The 26,576-nt window shown below is 35.2% G+C and overlaps 1 protein-coding gene across 1 annotated transcript in view; it reads left to right on the forward strand.

The window, feature by feature from the left end:
* ADAMTS19 (ADAM metallopeptidase with thrombospondin type 1 motif, 19) overlaps positions 1-26,576 on the forward strand; it is a 238,790-nt gene that overhangs the window by 120,059 nt on the left and 92,155 nt on the right. The window contains exons 8-10 of the mRNA XM_012645041.1: positions 738-843; positions 18,342-18,482; positions 19,936-20,086. Coding sequence (XP_012500495.1) covers positions 738-843; positions 18,342-18,482; positions 19,936-20,086 — 398 coding nt within the window. The remainder of the gene's footprint in view (positions 1-737; positions 844-18,341; positions 18,483-19,935; positions 20,087-26,576) is intronic.

Consider the following 26,576-nt stretch of genomic DNA (forward strand, 5'->3'; position numbering starts at 1 on the left):
AGTAAAATAATACATAAATTTCTGATTAAAGAGTACTAGTGATTTTAGACATTGCCATCTTTACTGATAATTTAAACCAAAAGACCAAATATCTTGCTGAAATTTTTATATTAAATAAAACTTCAATATCATGTACTCTGCAGATAGACCATCTTATTAGTCAATAAATTTTCAAAGAAAACCTCTTCAATTTTTTAAATACCATGGATGGTTCTATGTCAAATTAGTTAATATGGTATTTCATAAATAAAATTTCCAAAATTTTATTAACTTCAAATATAAATATAAGCTCAAGACTGTCTTATATGTAGTGTATTTTACTTTATAGTATTTCTTTGAAATTAAGTTCTTAACAAGAATTGAAAATATTTAACATAATTGTCACTGTTTTATATTTACATTTTCTAAGTTGTGATTAGTCATATGTCTTATATTGCAATTAAAAGCAGTATTTATAAAGTATATTCATATAGTATGACTTTTGAGAAGTGGATAATTTGAGAAGTGGATAATGGGTAAAATAATTTCACCTAAAATATGATATCAAAAAGGATATTAATAGTTTATTGACTTATACATTTTCCCCTAAAATTTCATTTATTGGAGCTAAATTTCACAGTTTAATATTGACATACTTTATTGGAGACAACTGTCATTTTCATTCCGACTATTAATATGTTGTATAAATATTTACATTTTCATTCAAACACATGATAATTAAAGTTTGTGTTTTCTAGGTATAGCTTACTTGAGTGGAATGTGTAGTGAAAAGAGAAAATGTATTATTGCTGAAGACAATGGCCTGAATCTTGCATTTACAATTGCTCATGAAATGGGTCACAAGTAAGTAAACATCATGGCTATGTTAAATATTTTAGCATATACATTTGTAATTTGAGTTATTGAAATACATGAATATATTTTGATTATTTTCTTTGGGCTTCAAGTTTTTGAAAAATTAGGGAAACAAGAAGAGATGAAGAAGACCATCTAATTTTAAAGAGTTCTGAATGTTGTAACCATTCCTGATTCTTTGAATAAAATCTCACTACATCATTAAAACCATCAAAACAGTCATTACAGAGTGCATGATTGATTTCACTGTATATTTTTAAGCAATATAAATATTTCAATAACCATGAGGCTATAATGCTATATATTTTTTAAACATTCACTTGGTACAAGTGAAAATACTTCCAGTCTATAGTGGTACCTATATTTGTTATTACCAGGCACAGAGTAAAGGAATTAGCCTGCATGGTTTAGGTGAAATGTACTTGAAAGAAAATTAAATTAGTCTCATAATTAACATGTATTGAATATTAACTATGTCTCAGCCACAGTTCTAAGAATTTTACATAGATTAATTCATTTATTACAAAAACCAAGGAGTTAGTTACTTTCTAATTCTCATTTTATCAATAATATTAATAATAGCAATAATAATTAGCAACAGCAAACTTACATAGCACTTACTATGTGCCAGATGCATTTCTAAGTGCTTTCTGTATCCTCACAGTAGCCCATTTTACAGGAAAGAAAAGTGAAGTATAGAGATGTTAATTTACCCTCCTAAAGTTATAAAAATGGTAATTGCGGAGCAAGGGGTTTGAACTCAAGCCATTCAACTCGGGTCACATTCACTGTTCCAAATTTCAACATTATCTGATATCTTTGTGCCTTAGATTTCTCATCAGTAAAATTGGGATAATACCTTTGTTATGAGATTCATTTGGAATTCAAATTGCTTAAAAGTTATGCATATATTTTCAGTAAGTTTATTAAAATAGAAAGGACATGAGTTGGGAAATCAGACTTAATTTTCCCTAATTGTTTGCATACCAGCAGTACGATGAAAGCATTTTAATCGGACTCAGATTTAGTGAAGTCCTTCTCAGGGAGGTGATCTTTATGGAGGCTTCTTTGGTCAAAGACAAATTTAGTTTGTCCTTCAGTGTTTAAGAAATTGAATTAGTTACCGACATTAAAAAAGTCTAAATTGGACATAAAAATTCAAATTTGCAGACCTGGCAACACTTGACCCACAGTTCCATACGGCGACCATTCCTTGGAGCTGAGTGACAGTGTCTGTACCCTCTACATAGAAACACGGACCCATTTGTCCCAGCTCCTCACCGGCGGCAGCACTCTGGTCTAATGTACCCAGCTCACTTCCTTTACATTACATTTTGGACTCTGTAGGCAAGTGAGTAAAGTTGAGTTAACAGTTGAATTTGATTGGTAGAAGAAAGCTTAGAAGAAACAATTATGTAGGACATGACAGTGTTTGATTAAAAAATTATTCAAGTAAACACAAGTGATTGAATCATAATTATACAGCTCAATGAATTATCAAATACTGAATATAGCAATGTATCCATAACCCACTCCCAGAAATAGGGCATTATCAGCTGTGATTGATTTTTAAAACTTTTTAATCGACCAAAAATGTGTATATTTTTTATGTATAACATGTTGTTTTGAGATGTGTATAAATTTTGGAATGACTAAATCAAGCTAATTAACATATACCTTACCTTGCATACTTGTTTTGTTTTTTTTTGTGGTGAGAACACCAAATCTACTCTTAGCAATTTTCAAGTGATTTATGTGTGGTGTCACTGTTTTTAAATATATAGAAATACAGTCATCTCTCGGAATATGGGGGAAGGGAGGGATTGGTCTCAGGATTCCCATGTATACCCAAATCCACAAATACTCAAGTCCGGCAGTTGGCCTTGAAGAACCCGAATATATGAAAAGTTTGTCTTCTTTATATGCAGGTTTTGCAACCTGCAGATACTGTATTTTTGATCCACAGTTGGTTGAAAAAAATCCAAGTATAAGTGGACCTGCACAGTTCAAACCAGTGTTGTTCAAGGGTCAACTGTCCCTTCGTGTTTTCCAATGTGTACCTTCAATCTTCAGCTGGCTAATCAAGAATATAAGTTAATTTGTTACTTAAAAAAAGAAAAAAAGAAAAATATATTTTAAAATCATCATCCTTTAGGGAAAGTATGCAGTGCAATAAACTGTTTAATATTGAACTCTAGAAATGATAGGATTTAGATTCTTATTTCCAATATAATTTTAATAATTGAAAGGTATTTTCAGTTTAGTCATACTATTATATGATAAACCATGGGCATCATTGAAGGGAAAATGCTGAGAATAATGTTTAGAGGCAAGAAAAAGTTATTAATAAACAATTTTAAGAAGATAAATGCAAATGAATCATAAATCCAATTCCTATAAAAGAAATACAAATTTCTGAATAATTATAATTTGTACTCTTTAGGTATGCATTAACAGCTTGATCGATAAGCAGTCTGAGTATATTTTCATAAGAAGACATTAAATAATTTTGTCAAGTACCTTGAATAGTAGAGGGTTTACTTTAAAAAGTATATGTTTAAACGTATGTTTAAAAATAGATATACAAAATTAATTTCTTCAGTCTCTGTTGTATTCTAAGATGTAGAAGAAACAACAATTAAAGGAACCAAACATGATACAAATTAATTTACTAAAAACTAAAGTCTTGATCAAGAAGCAACAACTATTTAAACCAAAAACTAAATGAGATAATTTAAGGAAAGACCACTTCAGCTTTATGTAGTAGAAACACTGGTTTATGACCAGGAACTCAAGTTGGAATGGCTAAAATGGTACTAAAATGTTATTTTATTTAACTTTTATAGAGCTGTACCCAAAATCAATAGAGATGTTCCAAAGGTATGTGCAATGCTTGATGGATTAAGACCGGGACATGTGATACATGTCGAACTACTCAGTTACTAAAAATTCACCTGAGCAATAAGCGATATTTGTTACAAGAGTAGAGGCTAGTGTTTCCTTGATACCAGAGAGTGAAAAACAATAGCAGTCAGAATAAAGTCACTTTTATTAAAAAAAAATAAAGAAAATTACATCATCATCATCCAGTGTAAGGCACAATATAAGAAGAATTATGGAAAAGGAAATATAAAAACAGTTCATATACTCATAGCTTCTCCAATAGGGAAGGTTCTTATAGCTGTTAGATAATTGCATCTATAGATCGCACGTGTGCGCTTGTGCACACACACCAAGCAGAGCCCTTTCACTTAGAGGTATGATTGAGTCAGATACTTAAGAAACTTAAATCTTACTTTTTTTCGTGAGCTTTTTATTTCTTTCTTTTTTGGTTAAATTATATAAGTGGAAACTGTTTCTAGACACTAATAACAAACTATATTATCATATGATTTTGTAACTCACAATTTTAGAACGGCAGAATGATTTTATTTAAACTTTTCGAGAATACTTTTATGACACATGAAAGTTTTCTAAACTGATTTTAGTGAGTGTATTTATATTTGTTGACTTAAATTTGATTTCTGGAAATTCCCAGAACAACTCCACATATAGCTGGAAAAATCAATATGGGTTACTAGGTAATCAAAAGTGACTCTTGGAGGTGAGGATTTGAGTAATTGAAAAGAACAAAAAATCCTTCTGTTACTATTGCAAAGGAATCTAAAACAATGTCAGCAAAAAATTAGTGATCTTCTTCCTTTAGGAAATTATCAATTTAAAAATAATCTTATATACAATTAAAAATGTAAGTTAAAATCTATAGTAAGACAGAGGAAATAAATTATTTAAACCAACAATTTTTGATTCCCTTTCAAAATTATTTTCCTTTCTAAACAACGCTCAAGGGAGTTATTAATTTCTTTGTAACCAAAATTTTTGACAAGGCAATGTTTATTGAAAGTACTAAATTAATTTATACTCATGAAATATAAATGGGTTTTTCCAAAATTTACTATGATGAAATCTAAAACATTATTTTTATGAATAAAAATACCTTAGGATATTGTTCATGAATTTGATGGTTTGTTAAATGTGTATGTGTATATGCACATTTTCACTAATCTGTATATTTTATATGATTTTTATGAACAAAAATTTGTTAAAGAGTTTTATTTTGATTTTAGGACATAACTTATTAATATATTAATTGTGATTAGATTACTCTGTTGACAGGTGGGATTCCCAAGACCACTCTCAGGTTAATTGATTTGCTAGCAGACTACAAGACTCAGCAAAGCTGTTTTACTCACAGTTACAGTTTATTACCTTGAAAGGATATAGATTAAAATCACCAAGGGCAAATGTTACGGGCGGGGGGGTCCGTGAGACAGCAGGCTCAAGCTTCCGTTGTTCTGTCCCAGTAGGCGTATGCAGACAGTGCTTCCTTCTCCCAATAAAAATGTGTGAAAATATGCACAAATTATTGGCAACCAGAGAAGCAAACCTGAGCCTTGGTATCCAAGGTTTTTACTGGAGTTTGGTCACTCCAGCAAAGCTTGGATGACTTCCCACAAGGCAAACCTTAAGTCTCTGTCCCCTCCAGAGGTCGGTCTGGCCCTAAGTCCCACCATAAATTACATTGTTAGCAAAAATACATCATGGTACAAGTCCGCAACTAAACAAAGATATTCTTGTCAAAGATAACCTTGGCAGGACATTACAAGGGCTTAGTGGTTACCTCCCAGAAGCCAGGGAAGGACCAAACCTTTCTTTGGAATGTGCCAGTTTTGGACTACCCTAACTTGTTAACTCTTAATGCATAATTACACAATATTTTTAAAGTTTCGAAATCTTATATTAGGTTGCCAAAGGCTATCTAATAAGAAAAGCAATGTATTCTTTTATTAGTAGGCATTGTGCTAAATACTGTATCTAATTCAAATACATACCTAATTCAACCTCACAAAATTGAGCAAAGTATTATTATCATTGTCATTTTACAGATTAGGAAACTGAAACTATTAGAGACTTCATTTTTCAGGAGTTCTTTTGATATTAAGGACATTCTCTTTTGATCAAATATATTGTAAAGATTTCCCTAGTTCTAATAGTTAATTTAATCTTTAATGTTTATGGCCTGTAGATTTTTTAATAGTCAAATTTCATACTTTGTTATTTATTCTGTAGCTTGTTGCAGTTATAAGTGCATTCTTACTCTAAAATTAGGGAGACATGTTTTTGTATAGTTTTATATTTTCTCTCTGGAGCTCGCTACTTAACACTTTAACCATTCTAGAATTTAGTGTATGTAAATTTCTCTCCATTAAATTTGTATTTCTCATTATCTGCTCAATAAATGCTCTTACTAGTCAAATGCGGTCTATGGTGAGATAGGGAGCTATGCCAAAATGTAGCATATTTCTTTCTTCATTGGAAAAGTCTTGAAAAAAGAAAGTCAGCTGAACGTAACTGTGTGCTTAGTGATGTAGCTGATTTACATTCTAGCACCAGCTACTTATGTGGATACAAATCAGTAATAAAGACAGTTCACCGATTGGCAGCCAGTGCACAGGCCACACTCCAAGCAGCCCTGCCACGTAACAGATGTGGCAGACCCTTATTAATCCCAAGTCAGCGCTGCACTAGGAAGTTGCAACTGAGTTGCTAGAAAGCAATCTTTACTATTTTGGGCCTGAAAGGTGGTCTGTACCTATATATCTTTATCTGTATTTGTTTGTGAAGTACTTTTAGACATAATTCTGTGATGTAATTCATTGCAAATAACAAAAGTTGTCGTTTTGTACATTTAGTGGTGTTTTAGATTATTTTGTTATATAAATAAACATATAGATACCATATATATATAAATGTGTACACACGCACACACGTGTTTTTCTTTAGATCTATATATAATCTGTCCTCTTTATGGATTCCAACCCAAAGTAAAATAACCTCTATTATTGGTAATGGTTTTACTAAAATTTATCCCCAGATCTTAAATATTTTAAAATATATAAATTATCAGGGAAATAATAATTTTAAAGATACTTATTAATAACATAATCCTGTGAGCATTCTCTGACCTCGCTAAATCCGGAGATTTACTGACGAGCAGAGCTTTGCGCGGGCTCAGCACACTGAGGCCAAAGACTTTCTGCTCCCACCTACAGAAGGAAAGCAACCACACTAGCTTTGTTTCAGAGACGACGGTGGCCGAAGCTCGCACAGCTGGTAAGTGCCTCAGTGCACGTTTGAAGCCAAGTCCGCGCGGCTGAGCGGCCCGTGCCGTGCCAGAGACGGGCCAACTCAGCCCACTCGGCTCCCTGTGCGCCGCCTCTGGACCCTGTCCCCCGTCTCTCTTCGGCCATACTGCGTGCTGTGCTCCCGCCCAGTCTCAGCGTGGCGTCCACACCAGAGTTCTTGCAGTGTTCTTAATGTGCCCTGTGTCCTTACCGTGCAGGACGTAAGTGCGTGCTGCCCCGTTTGCCTGGGATACGCCGCGTTCTCGGCGCAGAGCTCGTGCGTTGCCCGGTAGCCGTCTCCTGAAGGCAGCATTCTGTGTAGGCCGCGCTCTCTATGAAGCGTTTTGGTGGCACCGCCTCCTTTGCAAATGTACGTTTGTTTATCGGTTAGATATACACTTCGCTAGGCCATAAGCTTCAAGAGGTGATGAGGCATATCTCTTTGTGCTTTTCATGCAATTCTGAAGGCATTTGATAGTGCTTGGTACATATTAGTCATTCAATAAATATATATTAAATAAGTGAATGATTGAATCTAGTAGTTATCTTAGTAAAATATTGCTATGCATAGAGTATCAGTGAAATGATTAAAAAACAGATTCTCTGTGCATATCCAAAATGCTTAGAATATTTTTGGTACCACATGGGGTGCTTAATAAGTTGTCAGGTAAAGTTTTATGAAAATAATATCAGGTATCTTGAAATATACCTAAGTCCACGTAGAGTGAGACTTACTTTAGTATGTACATGCAGAAATGACTCCTCCCGCCCTAAAAGGGGTGCCCCCTGAAGTTTTCCTGTCACAGTAAATGAAAGCTCCTTCATTCCAGCTGGTCAAACAAAACCCATGGAGTATTCTTGAGCCCTCTCTGTTTCTCCTCGTCCACATTCGATTCATCAGCTGCCGATGCTACCTTTGTTGTAGTGTGGAGGGCGCGAACAGACCACAGGAGAATTCAATGAAGCCAAATTGAGAGTCTCTATTAGCTGGCCAGCAACCACCTCCGCCCGCATAAAAGCAGTACGAGAGGATGGCACCATCTCAAGTTTCTACGAGGGTTTTATACTATTTTTGAGGGAGGCTATGTGACATAGGGCAGGTGTTCAGGGAACAAAAGTGGGGAGTGGAGTCTGGGTTGCGAGATACAAGGTCACAGGACATAGCTGCTCTCACAGATCTCTGGCGCCCGAAGGCAGATTACAATCCTCAAAGCAAGCTGCAAGCAGGGTTACAGAAGCAGATGGCAGTCATTAGACAAAAGACTATTCTTTCAGTCTAGGCAGTCTAGCAACACTTCAACTATGTAGCTATAATTTAGCCAGCCCCTGGCGTATTGCTTATTTCATTTATTAAGTCCTTATTGTAAAGCTCTCAGCTCACCACACCTTCATGGTATGTCCAGAGCCTGGTTACTTCTCATTCATTCTGCTAGTTCTCTGGACTAAGCCACTGTCCCCTCTTATCTAGATTATCACAGTAGCCTCTTAAATTATCTTTGTTTTTCATCCCTTGCCCCCTTCAGCCTGTTTTCAACTCAGAGTTAGGAAGATTTTTTTAAAAACAAAGAAAATTGCTTGACTTCTTTTCTCAAAACCTTCCAGTGGCTTCCTGTCTCACTTGGTAAAATCCTGAGCCCTCCCAATGGCCCACTGGACTCTGCTTGTTCTAGCTCCTTCCTGGGTAGCCCGCCATGCCCCTCCTTGCCACTGTGCTCCGGATTCTTCACCTCTTTACGGAAACGCAGACTCCTACTTCAAGACCTTTACCTTTGCTTTTCCTTCCGTCTGGAAAGTTCTTCTCCGGAAAAGCTACATGGCTGCTCCCTTCTTCTCCTTTAGTTCTCTGCCCACATATCACTTTTCAGTGAGGCCTTTCTGATAACAGTCGTAAACACAGCCACTGCCTGGGCTTATTCCCCTCTGCCTGCTTCAATTTTGTTCATGAAACTTTTCAAAATCCAACTATATCTATTTATCTACCTATCTATCCATATCTGTTTGTTTAGAATGAATTCTTGCCTACCTAGTTCACTGTCCTATTCCAAGCACTTTAACACATTTATGACAATTTATACCTGTAATAGTGTCAAGAAAATAACAAAGAAAGCCTTAATAAAAAGAGACTGCATTAAATATACACCACACCACTTACTTACTGATTAAAAATCTCATATGATAATTAGATTGCCTACTTCATAGAGATGCTGAGTTAGATAAAATTATATAAATTAGGGGACATTACTTATATATCATGTCATTATACAAACATTGAGCATTTTTTGATATGGTCAAAAATATGTAAGAACTTTGTTTTCTGTTTTGTTTTTGAACCAGGGGAAAAGGACTAATATATATTATTAAACTTTGGCATGGAAACATGGCTTTTCCACTAAGTTGTCAATTGAGGAGTTTCTTCAGGACCCAGAGGCTAATGAGACAATAAATTTGCAAAATTAGCTCCTTGAAGGCAATAAATATTTGGAGCACCTGCTAAAGTTTTAAGGATTGTCAGAGTACCTAGAATACAAATGCCTTGTGACTAATCAGCTTTCGAAATCAATGGCATTTACATACATACTCCTCCAGAATTTGTGCCTGGATAGAATTGAGGGTAGGGACAGGTTATAAACCTGCTTCTTCAGACATCTGTGTTACTGTTATTGGCGTCAATATTGCTACCAGACCTTTAGTTGAGACATCTGAAACATCGTTAACTCTTTCTCCCCTTAGTTCTTCCCATAATCAGTTGCAAAATTCTATTCGTTCTCCGTCTGAAATAACTGTCCCATCTGTCTGTTCCCTCTGCTGCTGTCCCCCAGGCTTGGACAGTCACAGTGCACTCCTCCCTGGTCTCTTTGCCTTTAGGACCTGATCCTTCTAATCTGTCACACACATTAGCAGGGTTCGACTTCCGCAATCACGATCTGATCTCCAGTTCAGAAATCTTTGCTGCCTTTTGCCACCTGATTGAATAAATTCCAGATTCCTTAGCCTTAAATTCATGACTTTCATAGAGCAGCCCCAATCTGTGTTTCTAACTCTGTAACCCACTTCTCTATATCGTGAATGAAGACAATCCATAATGTTCAATATGTCTGTATTCACGCTTATTTTTCTTATCCCAACTTCCAGCCCTACTGATTTATGCCTGTTTCAATTGTGCTTACCTGTTAATGGCCAAGACCTTTGTGAAATAAACTAAAAGGCCAGCAGGAAATATGTTTCCTTTTTAAGTCTCTTGCACAGTTTATTGTAAATATCAGTTGTCATGATTATTTTTGGTATGTACTGATTTATGCTGATAGTTAAATATATATAGATCCCCAAATGAATGTCAATCCGATGAAAACAGGATTGATGTCTTATAAATTTTTTTCTCTCACGGAACAAAGCTAAGTGCTCATAGGTACTCCAACATGTGTTGTACAAATGAATAAGCATCGACAGTCATCTTGAGATCCAGAGTAGAAGACGACTGAGTCCCAGAGGCAGAGAAGAGAAATGTTAGGGTTAAGAAATGCAATTGCCTTGACTATGTAGTATGGTTTTATGAGAAAATATAGTTTTATGGCTCTACAAATATAAACATGGCAAAATATTTTTCCTTCTTGGTACATGATGATATTTTGAATTCCTATTTAAAATAAACTATAGGAAAATGCAACAGTTCAATTATATTTCTTAAAGTCTTGTTACAGACCTGTCCAGCTATTTTACGCAAATGCTGAAGTCATGAACTTAGAAGGGCCAAATCCAGCAGTTTTAGCAGTAGCACTATTTCATCTAAAATTGTGCTGATTCACAATAGCCATGGTATGAAAATAACCTAAGTGGTGTCTGTCAACAGATGAATGGCTAAAGAAAATGTGAAAAAATATATATATATATTTATATTATATATATATTTAAAATATACATAATGAAATATTCACTCTTTAAAAAGGAGAAAATTGTACCATTTAAAACAACATGGATGAACCTTTAGGGCATTATGCTAAGTGAAATAAGCCGGACAAATAATACATGATCTCACTTATATGTGAAATCTACAAAAATAGTCAAACTCATAGTAACAGAGAGTAGAATGTTGGTTAGCAGGGGCTGGGAGTGGAGGAAAAATGAAGATATTGGTCAAAAGATACAATCTTTCAGTTATAACATGAATAAGTACTGGAGATCTAATGTATAGCGTGGTGACCACATTTATTAATAATGTATTATGTATTTGAAATTTGCTAAGAGAATAGATATCGAGTGTTTTCAACATACAAAAAAGGTAACTATGTGAGTTGTTAATGGGTATGTTAATTAGCTTGATTGTGGTAATAATTTCACAATATATACATATATCAAAACATCACCTTGTGTACCCTAAACATACACAATTTTTATTTGTCAATCGTACGTCAGTGAAGCTGGGAAAAATTTTTAAAAAATAAAATTCTGCTAATTCCATAAGAAACTGGCATATGCCCTAGGAGGCCTCCTGTCACACATAGAGTTGGTTACTCTCTCAGCTTGCAGGAGCATGTTTTAGACGTGAATACAGTTTTTGCCATTCATTTGCATTGATGAGCAGCAATATACCTGCTATAAGAAGAGAGGATATAATATAAAGGGAGAGTAGACAAACGGAAGTGCATAAGAAATGAAGATAAAGACAGTACATTATCCCCTAGGAGTTTTAGAATGGGAAATAATTAATTAATAATTCATAATAAAGTGCCATAATAGACAAAAGACAAATATACTCTTTACCTCTAAAAAAAATTGCTCCTTAAAATGTTCAAAATTAATTTTTCTTTAATTAATGCCCCTTTACCACTTAAATTGGTATTGGCTATATGTCCCCATATTGTATTCTTTAGAATTCTCTGTAGCAAATGTCACAAGTGTCTTCCTCCAGCACACATCCCCTGGTTAAGGTTAGCAACCGCCTGCGTGAACAGGTGAAAGGGAAACAGAGAGAGACACACATCCTCGAGCTTGACTCCTGCTCTGCCAGCCACTTGATGGATGAGCTTTGAGCAAGTAGATGTGTCTGTGCTCGTTTCCTTCATTCTTAAAATTTGGATAACGTTTTTTTTCAAGGTTCATTGTTGGAATCTATGATACTCCAATTTCATGACACAGTGGTTGTCTTTTAATAGAGTGAATGAATGGTAATAATAATTAGTAGTGTTATAGTTATTTTATGAATGCTTTAATGTAAAAAGCAGATTTTCAGCTTCCAGTGACCTTAGATCTCTCTGTTCTTTCTCGAAGAGACTTTATACCTTTTGGGGGTTCTTAAGCAGATTGGCGGGAAGTTTGCTTATCAGGAAGACTCTTATGACCACTAACTCAGCTTTTGTATTTGATACTTTATTTAGACAATGATGCCACTTAAAGTAATAAGTAGTGCGTCCGAGTTAATTATCATAACGGGACTTTCGCCAGTACGGATGTGGCGGCTCTCCCGCACCAGATTCTCTCCAAGTGTAGGTTTGGACGTCGCAGTAAGTGGAAGAGGGAAAAAGATCACCCAGCTAGTGAATGGCCTCACAAGAATTGGCTTTCTGTTTGCGTTTCTCTACTGTCTCTTGGCAGATGTGCGGCCTAAAGTAAGGCAAGCAACCTGCCTTGAGCAGATCATCTAGTAACTTTTTAGGCTCACAGTTTCTCTAAGTGGGCAAGAGGCCATATGAATTTTGAATTTCTATCTAACTATGAAATATTTAGTTGCTTAGTTAGGTTTAGTTGTTTTAGTTAGGTTGATGTCAGTTTACAGATGGTTTGAGTAATGGGTAAAGAATGGATTTTATCCTGTAAATCTTTGGTTATTAGAATTTTTAGTAAATAAGAATCATCTAGAAAAGATGTTACAATGTGGTTTCTTAGGGCTTACCTCTAAATATTCTCGTTCAGTCAGTTTGGGATGGGGTCCATGAATCTACATTTTAATTAACCTAACATCATGCTTTATGTTTCTGATGCAAGTGGTTTGTTATTCATATTTTCAGTATCTCTGCTGGCCAGGGAAAATCTGCTTGCACAGCAGTGCTCGAATCACCAGATCTCTCCGTGGCTGGTTTTTTTGTGTGTTAATATGTTCATAAGAAACTAGGATGATTAAAGCACGGTTTAATGAGGCAAAGGAAGAAGTGAGGGGCAGGAGGTCAGTCAGGCACACATTACAATAATCAAGAGGTAAAACGAACCAGTGCCCGTCGTGGCTGGCGGCGGTGAAGGGAGACGCGGAGGCGCGGGAGGGGTTCAGCCCTGTGCGTCAGAACGGACGGGATCCGGAGTCCGCCGGCTGCACAAGGGCGAAAGGCAGAGTTCCTCTTAGCAGATGATAAACTCTTGAGGGCAAGCACTGTGTCTTACTCACCTCTGTGACTCCAGCTCAGCACAGTGCTGGGTTCTTAACAAGTGTTATGTCGCATTGCTGGATGAAACTGCAAAATAGTGCACAACAAAATTAAAAGGAATCTCTCTTTTTGTACTTTTACTTTTTTTAACCTTCTAACTTTTTACCTTGTTGCTGATTTGCTTTCCATAGCCTTTTGACTTACCAACAGAGGCACAAATTTCAGGTTTGTGCAAATTTAAATTCTTTAAAATATAAAAAGAAAAAATAAGATACAAAAATATCTTATAATTCCTAATGACTGATTTTTTTCTCCACGAGCACACAGCAGTGAAATTACATCAAATTAGATATACCCACCGAATTATGTAAAATTAAATGTTATTTTATGGAAATATAATCCACTTCCAGTTAGGCATTGTGATAGTTTGTTTCTTTCTTATATTAATTTGTCCACATAATATATGGCCTTAGTGGGTAATATTTATGTCATGAAAATGTCTAATGTATTCAGCACAAAAATTCTACTCTTTTAAAATATTACTGTTTACAAATCAGATCCTTTCCAAATTATCCAAAAAATGTGAGTGAATTCATAAGGCATCTCTTCTCTAACACTTTAAACATCAAAAGGGACCATCTTCAAAATCCAAATGCTTCTCCAGCTTTCTACAGGCTATCACAAAACTTCCTGGCAGGAACTTTTAAACAAGTTGAGAAGTTTTATAAGATAAAAATATTTTTTCAGTTGACTTGACAACCATGTACAATGTTAGTACAGAGTTTATTTGCCCAAGGCTCTTTGTCAAAATGAATTTAAACTGAGATTATTAAAACGTAGTTCAATTGCACAGTGCGAGGAGAGGTGTTGCTAATGTCTTACTTACCGAATGTTTTCCACGGAATACGTGTGACTTGGTTGTGGGGCTGTCTATGTAGAGGTGCATTTCTGCTAAAAGAGCAGAAGCATTTAAAATTTTTCAGAAAACAATAAATCATCTGCAGAAATGGAGAATTTTGATCCAAAAAGAGAAGCACCACAGTGTGGTAGTTTAGAAGGTCATCTGCATGCGCTTGAGCGTCTGACTGCGCGGGCCTGAGACACAGCTCCACCGTCAACCTCAGCACCTCCCGCAGGGAAGTAGAAGTCATGATGAGAGACGGGGGAACTGTTAGGGTTAAGTGATGTCATCACTGTCAGTGATTAATGTAGTGGCTGGCACAGAAAAAGGTTTGAATTGGTTTATTTCAGATCTGTAGAATCAGGACTAAGCAGTGTTTTCTGATAATTCCAGATGTATGGTTAGGAAAAAAAACAAAAACCCTGTCCCAATGTAATGATAATGTTTTCTGTTATGAGTTAAATAGCTTTAGGAAAATTTAACTAATGGTAAACAATGCTTGAATCACCAGATCTCTCCATGGCTAAGCTAATCTCTTACATGAGAATCAGGATCCCAAAAGGAAAATGTTCATCTGGATGAGAGGTTGTAATCTTCCATATTTGGAAAATCGTATTACACAAGGTTGGGAAAATGTCCAAATTACTAAATCTTGGAAGTAGTCCCTCTTCTTCTCTCAAGCGGACACATTATTTAGGAAGTTTTATTATTTCTGAAAAAGACCAGTTGTTGCCCTTCAAAAATAATAACGTTTGTGTACGGTTGAAAGACTACCACCACCGCTGAAGGGCTGAGTGTGTTCCACGTGACAGGTAGCCATGGAGATGAGACGGTGACATAACAGGGCCACATCTGAACTGTACAGTTAGAAATACATTAAGGCCTGGTTACCAATTTGTAGGATTATGTCTTATTTACAATTTCTTATTTTAATTTAGTATCTAAGCAAAGCAAATTCTTGTGTTTTTTTTTTTTTTTGGCTTTTCTTAAGTCCACACATTCACCAAAGAAAGCAAATACAGAAAATTACCTTTAATGATAAGTCTATGCATCTTTTGACAAATTAGAGTCACACAAAATTTCTAATTTATTGCCCCAATATAAAGCATCATAATGGTTTCCTCTTATATTCCAGGCACTGTGCAGGCCTTTTATATCATCCTTATGCATGCTCAAAAACAAAATCATTTGGGAAAGTATATTTAACAAATGAGGAAACTGAGGCATGTTTATTTATTTATTGTTATTTAACTTGCCTCTGGTCACATGAATTAGGGGAAGATACAGAGATTAAATCTCTCCTAACTTCAACAACTCTTCACTCTACCCTTCAATATTCTATCATTTGAACCATTTAATACATATTCCATATAATCTCTTACTTTTCCTCATCTTCAAGCTATGAAAACGTTTATCTTCTTATTCTCTTTGTCAGTTGTTCTGTTAATTTGTGTTGATACAGACTCTATTTGAAGTCATTAATTAGAATAGGAAAATGAAATATGATTCACCAGTGATTTTTTCTAACAATAAAAGTGAAATTCAATAATGTATTTTTAGTTTTATTTAGACCAGAATTTTCAAAGTCAAAGTTAGCAGACATAGTGAGATAATTAGTCTTAATTCATTAATGATGTGGATGGAATTCATTCCTTCCCTATCATTTTTCTCTTTCAAAAATGTATTTAATTGTAACAATTTTGATTCAAATTTTTAATTCATCTCAATAAAAATAGTTTGGCAGTCTTAAAAAAATTATTTTGATTTGAGAAAATAAGGTAGTCTAGTGATTTCCCTTAGCAATCTCTATATTTCTTTTAATTTAGTGTTTTAAAATACAATATGGATATTCTTATAAATGTTTCATTATGAAAGACAATTTTATTTGTTATCTAGACAATAACTGAAGGAGAAAAATGAACAATGGACTACCCTGCCATCATCTCAGACTTGGCATATGCAAAAACAGGCTTTCTTCTTCTTCAGCATTAACCCTCATTCACAAGTAATTATTTTGCTCACCTCATTATGAGAATTCATAGGAGAGTATATGTATTCTTTTCCTGAAATAAAAAAGATTTTATATGATGGCTTGTTTCAGCATTTCAGCATGGGTTGCAGAGTGTGATTGCTGTATACTAGGCTCCTAGAGAGAAGAAAAAGCCCTTGTCCTCAAGAATTTGGAGTTAACCAAAAGTAAAAATTTACAATGCAATGTAGAAAACACTGTAGCAATATTATTTACAGAATCCTTTGGTGGGAAAAAGAGGCAGTACAAACAGGTAAGGCAGGGATTAGGGAAGGAACACCTCCTAGAAGTAATCTGCATTAATCTTGAAGATTAAATAGAATTTGTCCAGGCAAAGAAGCTGAAGGAAAGGCACTTTGGACAGGGTATGGGTTGCGGGATGAAATCCATAGATGTCTAATGTGGAATGATTAATCACCTGAGTTCTAGAGCCAGGCACCTCAGTTCAGACATTATCACTTTCCAATTTCTCATTGTATAATCTTGGGCAAGCTACTTCTCATCAGCAGAATGGATGTTATAATCATTCCTGCCCCACAGGATTGTTTAACTCAAACTTTTATAATATGATACATATTATCATGTATTTCCTATGTGTAATACATAGGAAATGCTAAATAATAATTATAAGAAAATGAGAAACAATGTTGGGAAACTACAACTCTTTGGTTTTGCTGAAGCAAAAATGCAATAAATGACATGGAAGAAGATGAAGGGGCTCTGTGTCACGTTAAAGAGCTGGAAATTGCCACATAGGTGATGAGAAAACAGAGGAGTGTCTACTCAGACTGAGTTTTAAATAGATCGCACTGGGGAATTTAGGAGGAAGGGAAGGGAAATGCTGACAAAGATTAGAGGCACAGGACTCAGAGTATCACAATAATTGTCAAGACTCTGTGTACTGTGGTAAGAATATCATGTAATCATCTTTAATAGTAACAATTGAAATTGAAGGGAGATGACAGTTGAAGGAAATATTTAGAAAGCAGGACTTGTGCCTGACACTCAGTAAATAAAATAAATCAGATAATAATTCAGGGAGGAAAAAATAAATGATGACCTGAAGATTCTTTGTTTGGCAGAATTTAGTGAGAAGCAATAGCATAAAAAAGAGAGCAAGAGAATACAGGAGTAAATAGAGATTTGAAAGAGAAAATAAGATGGGCAGCCTTCAGACATAGTGAATTTAAGGTATTCTAGAATAGCCATTTAGAAATAAGTCAGATTTTTAAGTGTTAATCAATTAATACCCATTTGATGGTGAGTACATGTGGTGCTTAGTTTTCCATTCTTGGGATACTTCACTTAGTAGAATGGGCTCCAGCTCTATCCAGGATAATACAAGAGGTGCTAGATCACTGTTGTGTTTTGTGGCTGAGTAGAACTCCATGGTATGCATATACCACATTTTACTAATCCACTTGTGGATTGATGGGCACTTGGGTTGTTCCCACATCTTTGCAATTGTGAATTGTGCTGCTATAGAATGATGTTTCAACAGATTCAGGATTCACTAGAAAAGATAAGAAAGGCCAGGAGGTTTCACAGGACAGTTTGTGTTACATGTAGTAGGTGGAAGAAGATGATTTAATGAAGTAGATAGTGAAGATATAATAGGAAATTAATAGTCTAATGTGGCTTCAGTTCAGATTTTGAAGAAAATTTGATTCAAACAAGAGCAAGAATCTAGTGTGGTTAAATAGAAATTTATTATTTCTGAGTTTCATATATACTAAGCAAAAAGTATATCTATAGATCATTTCAATATAGGTGGCCTAAACATGTCATTTTGTAGGCTGATTGGGGAAATGTAAATAAATAAATGATTTTAAATAAAATAAAAATGATTTTAAAAATAAATTAATCTGAAATCTGATTTTATTTTTAAATTTCTTTTAAAACAAATTTCTCTCCCAATATTTTAAGCATTTTAACTGTAATTTATCTGCAGCTATGAAAAGTTAAAAAGTAACATTTCTTAAAGTAATTTTTCAATTTTTAATTATGTTCGAAATCAGCATGGGCATTAATCATGACAATGACCACCCATCGTGTGCTGATGGTCTTCACATCATGTCTGGTGAATGGATTAAAGGACAAAATCTTGGTGATGTTTCATGGTCTCGGTGTAGCAAGGAAGATTTGGAAAGATTTCTCAGGTACTGAGGTCACTTATTCTTGCTGCACGGTGAATGTCTGTATGTGCCTGCATCCTCTGCCCGCCAGAGAAGGCAGCGTGGCCAAGTGGAAAGGCCACCTGCATAGAAATCGGGGCACTTAATTCCAATCCTGACTCTTTGATTGACTCATGGTGTGGATTGGGATGCATTATTTGCTTTTAGTTTCCATATTTTTTAAATAAAAGAATGGTCAAGATGATCTGTGAGATTGAAGAATTATTATAATAATAAAAAGAATCTATCACAGTGTCTAATTACCTCTTAAGTGTTTCCTGGTGGAAATATTCTCACTGCTCTTCACCCAACACATCTGTCGTTATCACAAAGAGCTCCTCTAATAAAATCTCCACCTTTCCATTATGATACTTCTACACTTTTAATCTTTTTCATCAATAAATAGTTTTCACCCTTATAATAGTCCTTGATTCTCTTCTTTTCCCCATTCAATGGGAGTAACACTTAGCTTCTGTCTGGTTGGAAAAAAAATGAAAAATATTCCTAATATTCTAATTTTCATCTGAAAGCCCTTGTTTTTTTTTTACTTATTCCTTTGATAATAGAATAAGCAGCTGAAGCAGTAGGTGATATGCAAAGTAGTTAGAGAAATGCTTAAGGTATCCAAAACAAGTCTAACGAAGAAATATAGGAACACCAAGCTAGCTACATTCACTACTCTGATGAACTTTATTCATTTTTCCATACCCTTTAAATATTTAAGCCTATTTATTCTATTAAATGGATATTAAAATCTATAAAATAAGATGTTTATTACATTACCATAACTCTGTCCTGAAATATTTGCAATATGTTCTGTGCATGCTCTTTGTTGTAATAGAGAACAGCACTCAGAACGTGTGACATTTTGAACACACCATTAGTAGCTGCTCAGGAGCCCTTAGTTGTTCCTAATGAGTTCCTAAGGAACATGCATGATTTCATATGACTGCCTTCATATGAATCAGGACTCTGATCAAATTACAAAATTGTATACAAGTTGTATACAGAGTTGTATTACAATGTCAAATACAAAAATATCTTCACTGTTAATATTCAATTGAGAATGCTTTCCATACATTCTTTAAATCCCCAAGTATAGCTGATTTCTTACATTCACACATTACTTTTGGGCAAGTTACTCTCTGAGTCTGAGCTTCTATAACTTACAAATGTTTTATATGTATGAACATACATATGAACATGCTTTATAAGCCGAAATGTTCTATTAACTTGAACACTATTATTATTTATTATCTCTTAAATAATTGTAAATAAATTATTTTCATATATGAAATGATTTCTATGAGCGTTCAATAGAAGCGCTTAGAAGTAAAAGTAAAAAGATGTTTTTGGTATTATAAAAATGTTTCTTGTTGCTATGCTAACAGGTTTTTACATTAAATTCAAACTTTTATACATATCTGCATATTGTCAGGTCAAAGGCCAGTAACTGTTTGCTACAAACAAATCCTCAGAGTGTCAATTCTGTGCTGGTTCCCTCTAAGCTGCCAGGGATGCCATACACTGCTGATGAGCAATGTCAGATCCTCTTTGGGCCATTGGCTTCCTTTTGTCAAGAGATGCAGGTAAGAGTTGTGTCCAGGTGGGATTTTTTTTAAGTGCTCACATTCTTTGTTTAGAAGTATTGATTGGAGAAGAAGAATAGGACTTTATTTTGGAGTTTGTCGGTCAAAAGCACCCTAATCCGTGAAAGAAGGATTTCCTAAGAAAAGATCTGTGCATTTTTTTCTTTATACTTTGGAAGTGATGGAAATAAGGTGTGCATATTTAATCAAAGTCAGTAAAGAAGGACCCAAAAATTTCTACTTTGAAAATTAAGCAGAAGTCAGAGAAGTATTTGCATTATGACAGGTAGATGCTTCTGTTTTAAATCCCGTACAGTCATCTCTCAGTATCAACAGGTGATTGGTTTTAGGACCTCCACAGATACCAAAATCCCCAAATACTCAAGATCTTTGTAAAAAATGGTGTAATATTTACATAAAATCTACTCACATTCTCCTGTGTACTTAAAATCATCTCTAGATTACTTACAATACCTAATACATTGTAAATGCTATATAAATAGTTGTTATACTATATTTTTAAAATTTCTATTATGTTATATTGTTGTATTGTTATTTTGTATTTTTTTTAAACAAAATTGTGGCCCATGATCAGTTGAATCCCCGGATGTGGAACCTGCGGATTCTCTGTAGGACTGACTGTGCTTTCTCACCGGGTACCTGGGGAAATGCAATGAAAACTATGTGTGAACATGTAATTGTGGAAGAGGAACTATACCTTTCACTCTGAAAATAATTTCTAAAAGTACGTTTTATAGGAACAAAAATTAAGAGAATAAATTTCTAAATAAACTAGAGGAAACAGGCAAATGTATGAAGGGAAACTGTATAAAAACAGTGTCTATATATCATTAATGGTGTTACAATAGGCAGTAATTGCTCAGAAAGGGCACTTGTGTCAGGTCTGTAGAATCTAAAGGATGAAGCGAATAGCCTTCTGAATTGATGGAAGAATATAGCTCTATTTACCTTCTTTCCTTCTCTCTTCCTGCTGCCCATCCCCTATTTGCCTGCCTCCTCCCACCTCCTCCTAACACGTACACACGTTACACTTCAGGACTGAATTGATAGCCACGCTGAGAGGAAATTGGTTAAGTATCCTCCTGAAAGCTCACTCTGTTTCACCCCACCAGTTTCTGTGATGGCCTCCAAGGAGTGTGGCTTTGTTGAAGATGATGCTGTTTTGGATAACTGGCAGTGTAATTAAAATCACTCACAAGGACCGCAGCGTATGACATTATGATGTTTTATACTCTCTCTCTGCTTTACAGTTCTTATTAAAAGAATTATTCATTTATTGGTTTATTCGCTCCTTATCAGTCTCATTCATTAGTAACGTCTGAGGACAGCATGTATTTCTCTAGCATATAGCCCAGTGGCTTGCAAAGAGTAAGTGAAATACTCAGCAAATATTTGATGTAGAATTAAAATGAGTGAGTTTGTGGAGTTGGAGCTGCATCGAATGCGCTATGTGAAAGGTTGCATAGATTGGAATACTCATCTGGTACTAGTGCAGCTGCAGAGAAAGTGGTGTTGGTGTGTGACTGTGATCGAATTCCCAGGGGTTCACATGTGGCACAGCCGTGGGTGCTTGGAAGTCAGCGTCATGCGTGACGATCATGATAGTAGACAGATTTGGTTCTGCCAGATCTGCCACTGATACGTCTCTGATCTCATCTACAAACCTCCTTCACTCTGCTCTCGCCTCTGGGTTTTTAGACAATCAAAAGTTTGCTCACAATCTTGTTTCTTAAATCTTAATGGTAAAATTAATATTTTGACTTACACAGAATTGGGTTCATGGGCAGACACTTTACATGCTGAAAGTAACATTGTTTTTCACAACAGAGTAGGCTGTTTATACTTCTGCTGTAGGAGAATTGCACAGGGGAGAGTTTCAGTTTATGCAGTACAAAGAATTGATAGAACTGATAAACAGAAAACATTTGCCTTTTATAAAGTACCCTCGGTGTTAGGAAAACTCAGCAGATAATCGAGCACAAACATGATTTTGGTAAATTATAGATTGTTTTCCATAAATACCATTTTTAAAAGCTTTTAGAAATTATTTAAATAATAAAACATATTGCAGTTAGTTGAATTTTGCTAGTACCATTCCACAGTATTTTGAACTCTAAATATCTGCCACGTAATGTATTAAATTATTGATGTTTATGATCTAATTTGATTCTTATAGCTATTATATGCCATAGATATTCTCCAGTACTGTTTTACAGATCAACAATTTGAGGCCAGGATAAATAGCACTTAGAAGTTCTTATATTCATCAGAGGGAGTGTTAGATGTAAACTCAGATATGTCTAAATCCAAAGAAGAGAATACATTGTAACCACCATGCTCTGCTGTCTCTTATGGAACTCAAACTTCTTTATATGTGTATCATCTTCTGTATGGGAAAACCCTTAGATCAGATCCTATGTTTAAGCTGAATTCTTTTTGTCTCCTATAGCTCCTACCCTATCAGGGTTAAAAACATATCTTAATTGATTTCTTTTATTTTTCTAAGCTGTTTGCACTGTTCATATGGTTATTTCTGACTAGCACAACTGCATGGATTTTTCCATCTCTGAAAATATAACTGTTTATTGGATTTTATAAAAAAAAATCTGTGTTTCTCAATATTCTAGTTTGTTGTCTTGTTTTAAACTGGACATTGTACAAAGTTAAGTTTTAGGTTTTAGGTATCCAGAAATGTTGTTCTTGTTTCCTCTTCACTTTTACGTTGTAATCCTAAATTAGTACAGCATGCAAAATGTAAGAATCTGACAGATAGATAGCTAGAGACTTAGAAGAAATTATTTACAAAATTAGTCATTTATTTGACAAATATTTATTGAGTTCCAACTACTTTCCAGGCACTGTACTATGCACCAGTATTACAGCAGGAAACAAAGACCCCACCCTCATGGAGCTTACATTTTAGTTGGTGGAAAAAGACAATAAGCAAATACATGTATAATATGTCAGTTGGTGACAATTGTTTTGAAGAAATATAAACTCAGGTAAGAAAGATAGGAAGGACTATACCGGGTGGGAGGATGGGGATGGTGCTATTTTTTATAAGGTGACCTGGGAAATCCTCCTAGAGAAGGTGGCATTTGTTTAGAGATCAGAACAAAGTGATAGAGCAAGCCATGCATTTATCTTGGGAAGACTATAGTGAGAGAAAACAGAAAGCAAAATGTCCTGGAATTTGGTGTGAGTCAAATTTTAAGTTTGATATGCCCCATTAAGCATTCAAGTAAGTAGAGATGTAAGCAGGTCCAAGGTAGATATGTATCTGGAAGTCATTATAAAGAAGTAGATGATATTGAGGACATAGCACTAAACGATAATAATATGAAGTAACTTAGAAGACAGACAATATTAAAGGACAGACCTAAGTCAATACAATATTTACAGTTTAACAAAATGAGGAAAAAGGAACAAAATAAAACTCTGAAGAAGTCTTTTGATGTAGGAATAGAACCAAAACAAGTTAAGATCCTGGAGAGTAAGTGAGGACATTTTTCAAAGTGAGAATTATCAGCTATGTCAAAAGCTGAAGACAAATGGAGAAAAATGAAGTCTAAGAATAGATGATTGATATTTTTTCCCAGAGGACTTGACACACTATTATTTGTACGTGTCTGGATATGCTTGAATACCTAATAAATGTCAGGAGTTGTAACTTAAAAGTATAAGGTGGAATAGTTATAAATGTAGAAGACTGAATACAGTTGTGTGCCACATAATGATGTTTTGATTAATGATGAACCACATGTACAACTGTAGTACCATAACATTATAATACTGTGTTTTTACTGTAACTTTTCTGTCTTTAGATATCTTTAGATACACAAATACTTGCCAATGTGGTACAATTGCCTACAGCATGCAGTGCAGTCACATGCTGTACAGGTTTGTAGCCTAGGAGCAATAGGCTATACCATATAGCCTAGGTGTGTAGTAGGCTGTGCTATCTAGGTATGTGTGCGTATGCTCTGCGATGTTCACACAATGACGACATTGCCTAATGATGCATTTCTCAAAACATACCACCATCATTAAGTGACGCCTGACTGTAGTTCTGCTACACACATATGTATCTTCCAGGGGATCCATGTCAAGGCACCATACCTGCCAATCTGTCATCTAAACTCTATGTGAAACAAATCTCCTAGAAGGCAAGCTTGTTAATATTAATGGAGTTGTTGGTCCTTTTTGTCATTGTGCCTAGCATCTAAATAAGTGCTCAATATGTATTATTTTTTGAATGATTAAATCAATTAATTGAATGATGGAGTAATAATTTCTAAATTTTCACTCATATAAATACTTCATTCTCAAATATATAATGTATCAAGATAATGTGATGATAACCTTCTAGAATATTAATGCAATGACTACATAAAAGCCCATCTATAGGGGCAGATAACTTGTTTCGCAGCTTATGCATGATTTGGTCAGGCTTCCTTATTACCACCTTATGGCCAATCTGTTACAAATAACTGTCAAGCTTCATGGTTTGAGGGTTCACAGTGAGCTTCAACATGTATGTTTCAGGTAGAATTTTAGAAACAAAATAATTCTGAATCTGACAATGACAGCTGGACCATAGCATCTCAATTAGATATTTCTCCTCCATACTTGTAAAGAGATATTTAAACACAAGCACTAGAGACTCAGTGTTATTGCATAATGCTGATCTAATTAACGATATAAATTTACCCTTAGGATAACAGCTTACACATCTGCAAATGTTTACAGGCACAGATGTAAAGATGCTTGTGCAACATCTTGATTTCCAGCAATAAAAGCTCACTCTACTGCATTAATTTGCAGAATTAATGGGTAACTTCTTAGATGGCTTTGTTCTTAAGTCCTCAGCTATTGGTGCCTTTAGGCCATCTGGCATCCTGTGGCTGAGCCAGCTCCAACTGAATCAAGTCATTGTAATGGCTTCCTGAAATTAGCCTGGCCAGAATTCAGAGGTATGGAAGGATGTTTCCCTAGAAACAGTAAGACGTGGCCCTGGAACAGTTACTTTTTTTGAATAAGAAGGAAGTGTGATAAAATTGAAGATCTCCAGGAAACTTAGGGTCCTCCTTTTGTTTTTGGACTAGGCACATTTGTGAACTGCATATGTATTAAATGTGCAGAAACTTTCTAGTATGATTGAATCATATAATGACTTTAATAATTGACATAGAAGCTTCTAGTTTTATATTTCTCTCATATCTGCTTGATTCATCAAAACTGTGGAGGACTTTCTAAAACCTCCCATCTGATCCAATGAAGAGAGGGGCATTGAAATGAAATCCTTCATGAAAAGGCCTTCATTTCTGGAGGGCTTCATTTCTGGAGGGCCGAGTCTCTAACTTGGCATCGTGAAATTCCAGGGGCAGCAGGAATTTGGTTGTAAAAAGGTTTAACATGAAACGGTTGGAGGACATAGACTATGTGATTTTAGACTTACAAATCTACAGTGATGAAGACAGTGTGGTATCAGCAAAAGGAGAGAAATGACTCTACACGGAACACAGTAGTCTAATTATAGACTCTCACATATGGATATAATTGATTTTCAACAAAAGTGACAAGGCAATTCAATGGGCAAAGGAAAGCTTTTCAACAAATTGTGCTGGGACAACTGGATGTTCATCTTTAAAAAATTGCTTCATTCATACACCAAAATTAACCCAGAATGTATTATAGACCTAAATGTGAAATCTATAAAATTATAAAACTTCAGGGAAAATATAGGAGAAATATTTCTTTAATGGGACACCAGATACATGACCAATAAAAGACAAAAATATAATTTGGAATTTATCAAAACAAAATGATTTCCTTTAGGAAAACTCTGTTAAGAAAATGAAAAGGTGAGCCACAGAATGGGAGAAAATGTTCATGATATGTACATCTGACAAAGGACTAGTGTCCAGAATATATAAATTCCTCCACAATAAAAGACCAAGCAATCTGATAAAATAGGCAAAACATTTTGAACAAGCAATTCAGAAATGAAGATATACAAGTAGCCAACAACGTGTTCCTTCAAAGATGCTCAACATCATTAACACTGCATCAAGAAATGCAAATTAAAGCCATAAAGAGCTACGTGGCACACCCATTGCAGTGCCCTAAGTTTAAAAGATTGAAAATCCGAAATTGTTGCTGATGATGACAGAGCAACCAGAAACCACACATACTGCAGCTGGAAATGAAAAATAGTACAACCATTTTGGAAAATTTTATCTGTTTTTTCTTAAACCAGGGGTGGGGAAACTTTTTATGTTGGAAGGCCGCATTAATTTAGCTGTAATCAAATAAGGCTGCATTCAAGAAACTTCAATAATTAAAAATGTATGGCTGGGCGCGGTGGCTCACGCCTGTGATCCTAGCACTCTGGGAGGCCGAGGCGGGCAGATTGTTTGAGCTCAGGAGTTCAAGACCAGCCTGAGCAAGAGCGAGACCCCGTCTCTAC

Source organism: Propithecus coquereli, unplaced genomic scaffold (genome assembly GCF_000956105.1).
Source record: "Propithecus coquereli isolate 6110/MARCELLA unplaced genomic scaffold, Pcoq_1.0 Scaffold224, whole genome shotgun sequence".
Taxonomy (NCBI): domain Eukaryota; kingdom Metazoa; phylum Chordata; class Mammalia; order Primates; family Indriidae; genus Propithecus; species Propithecus coquereli.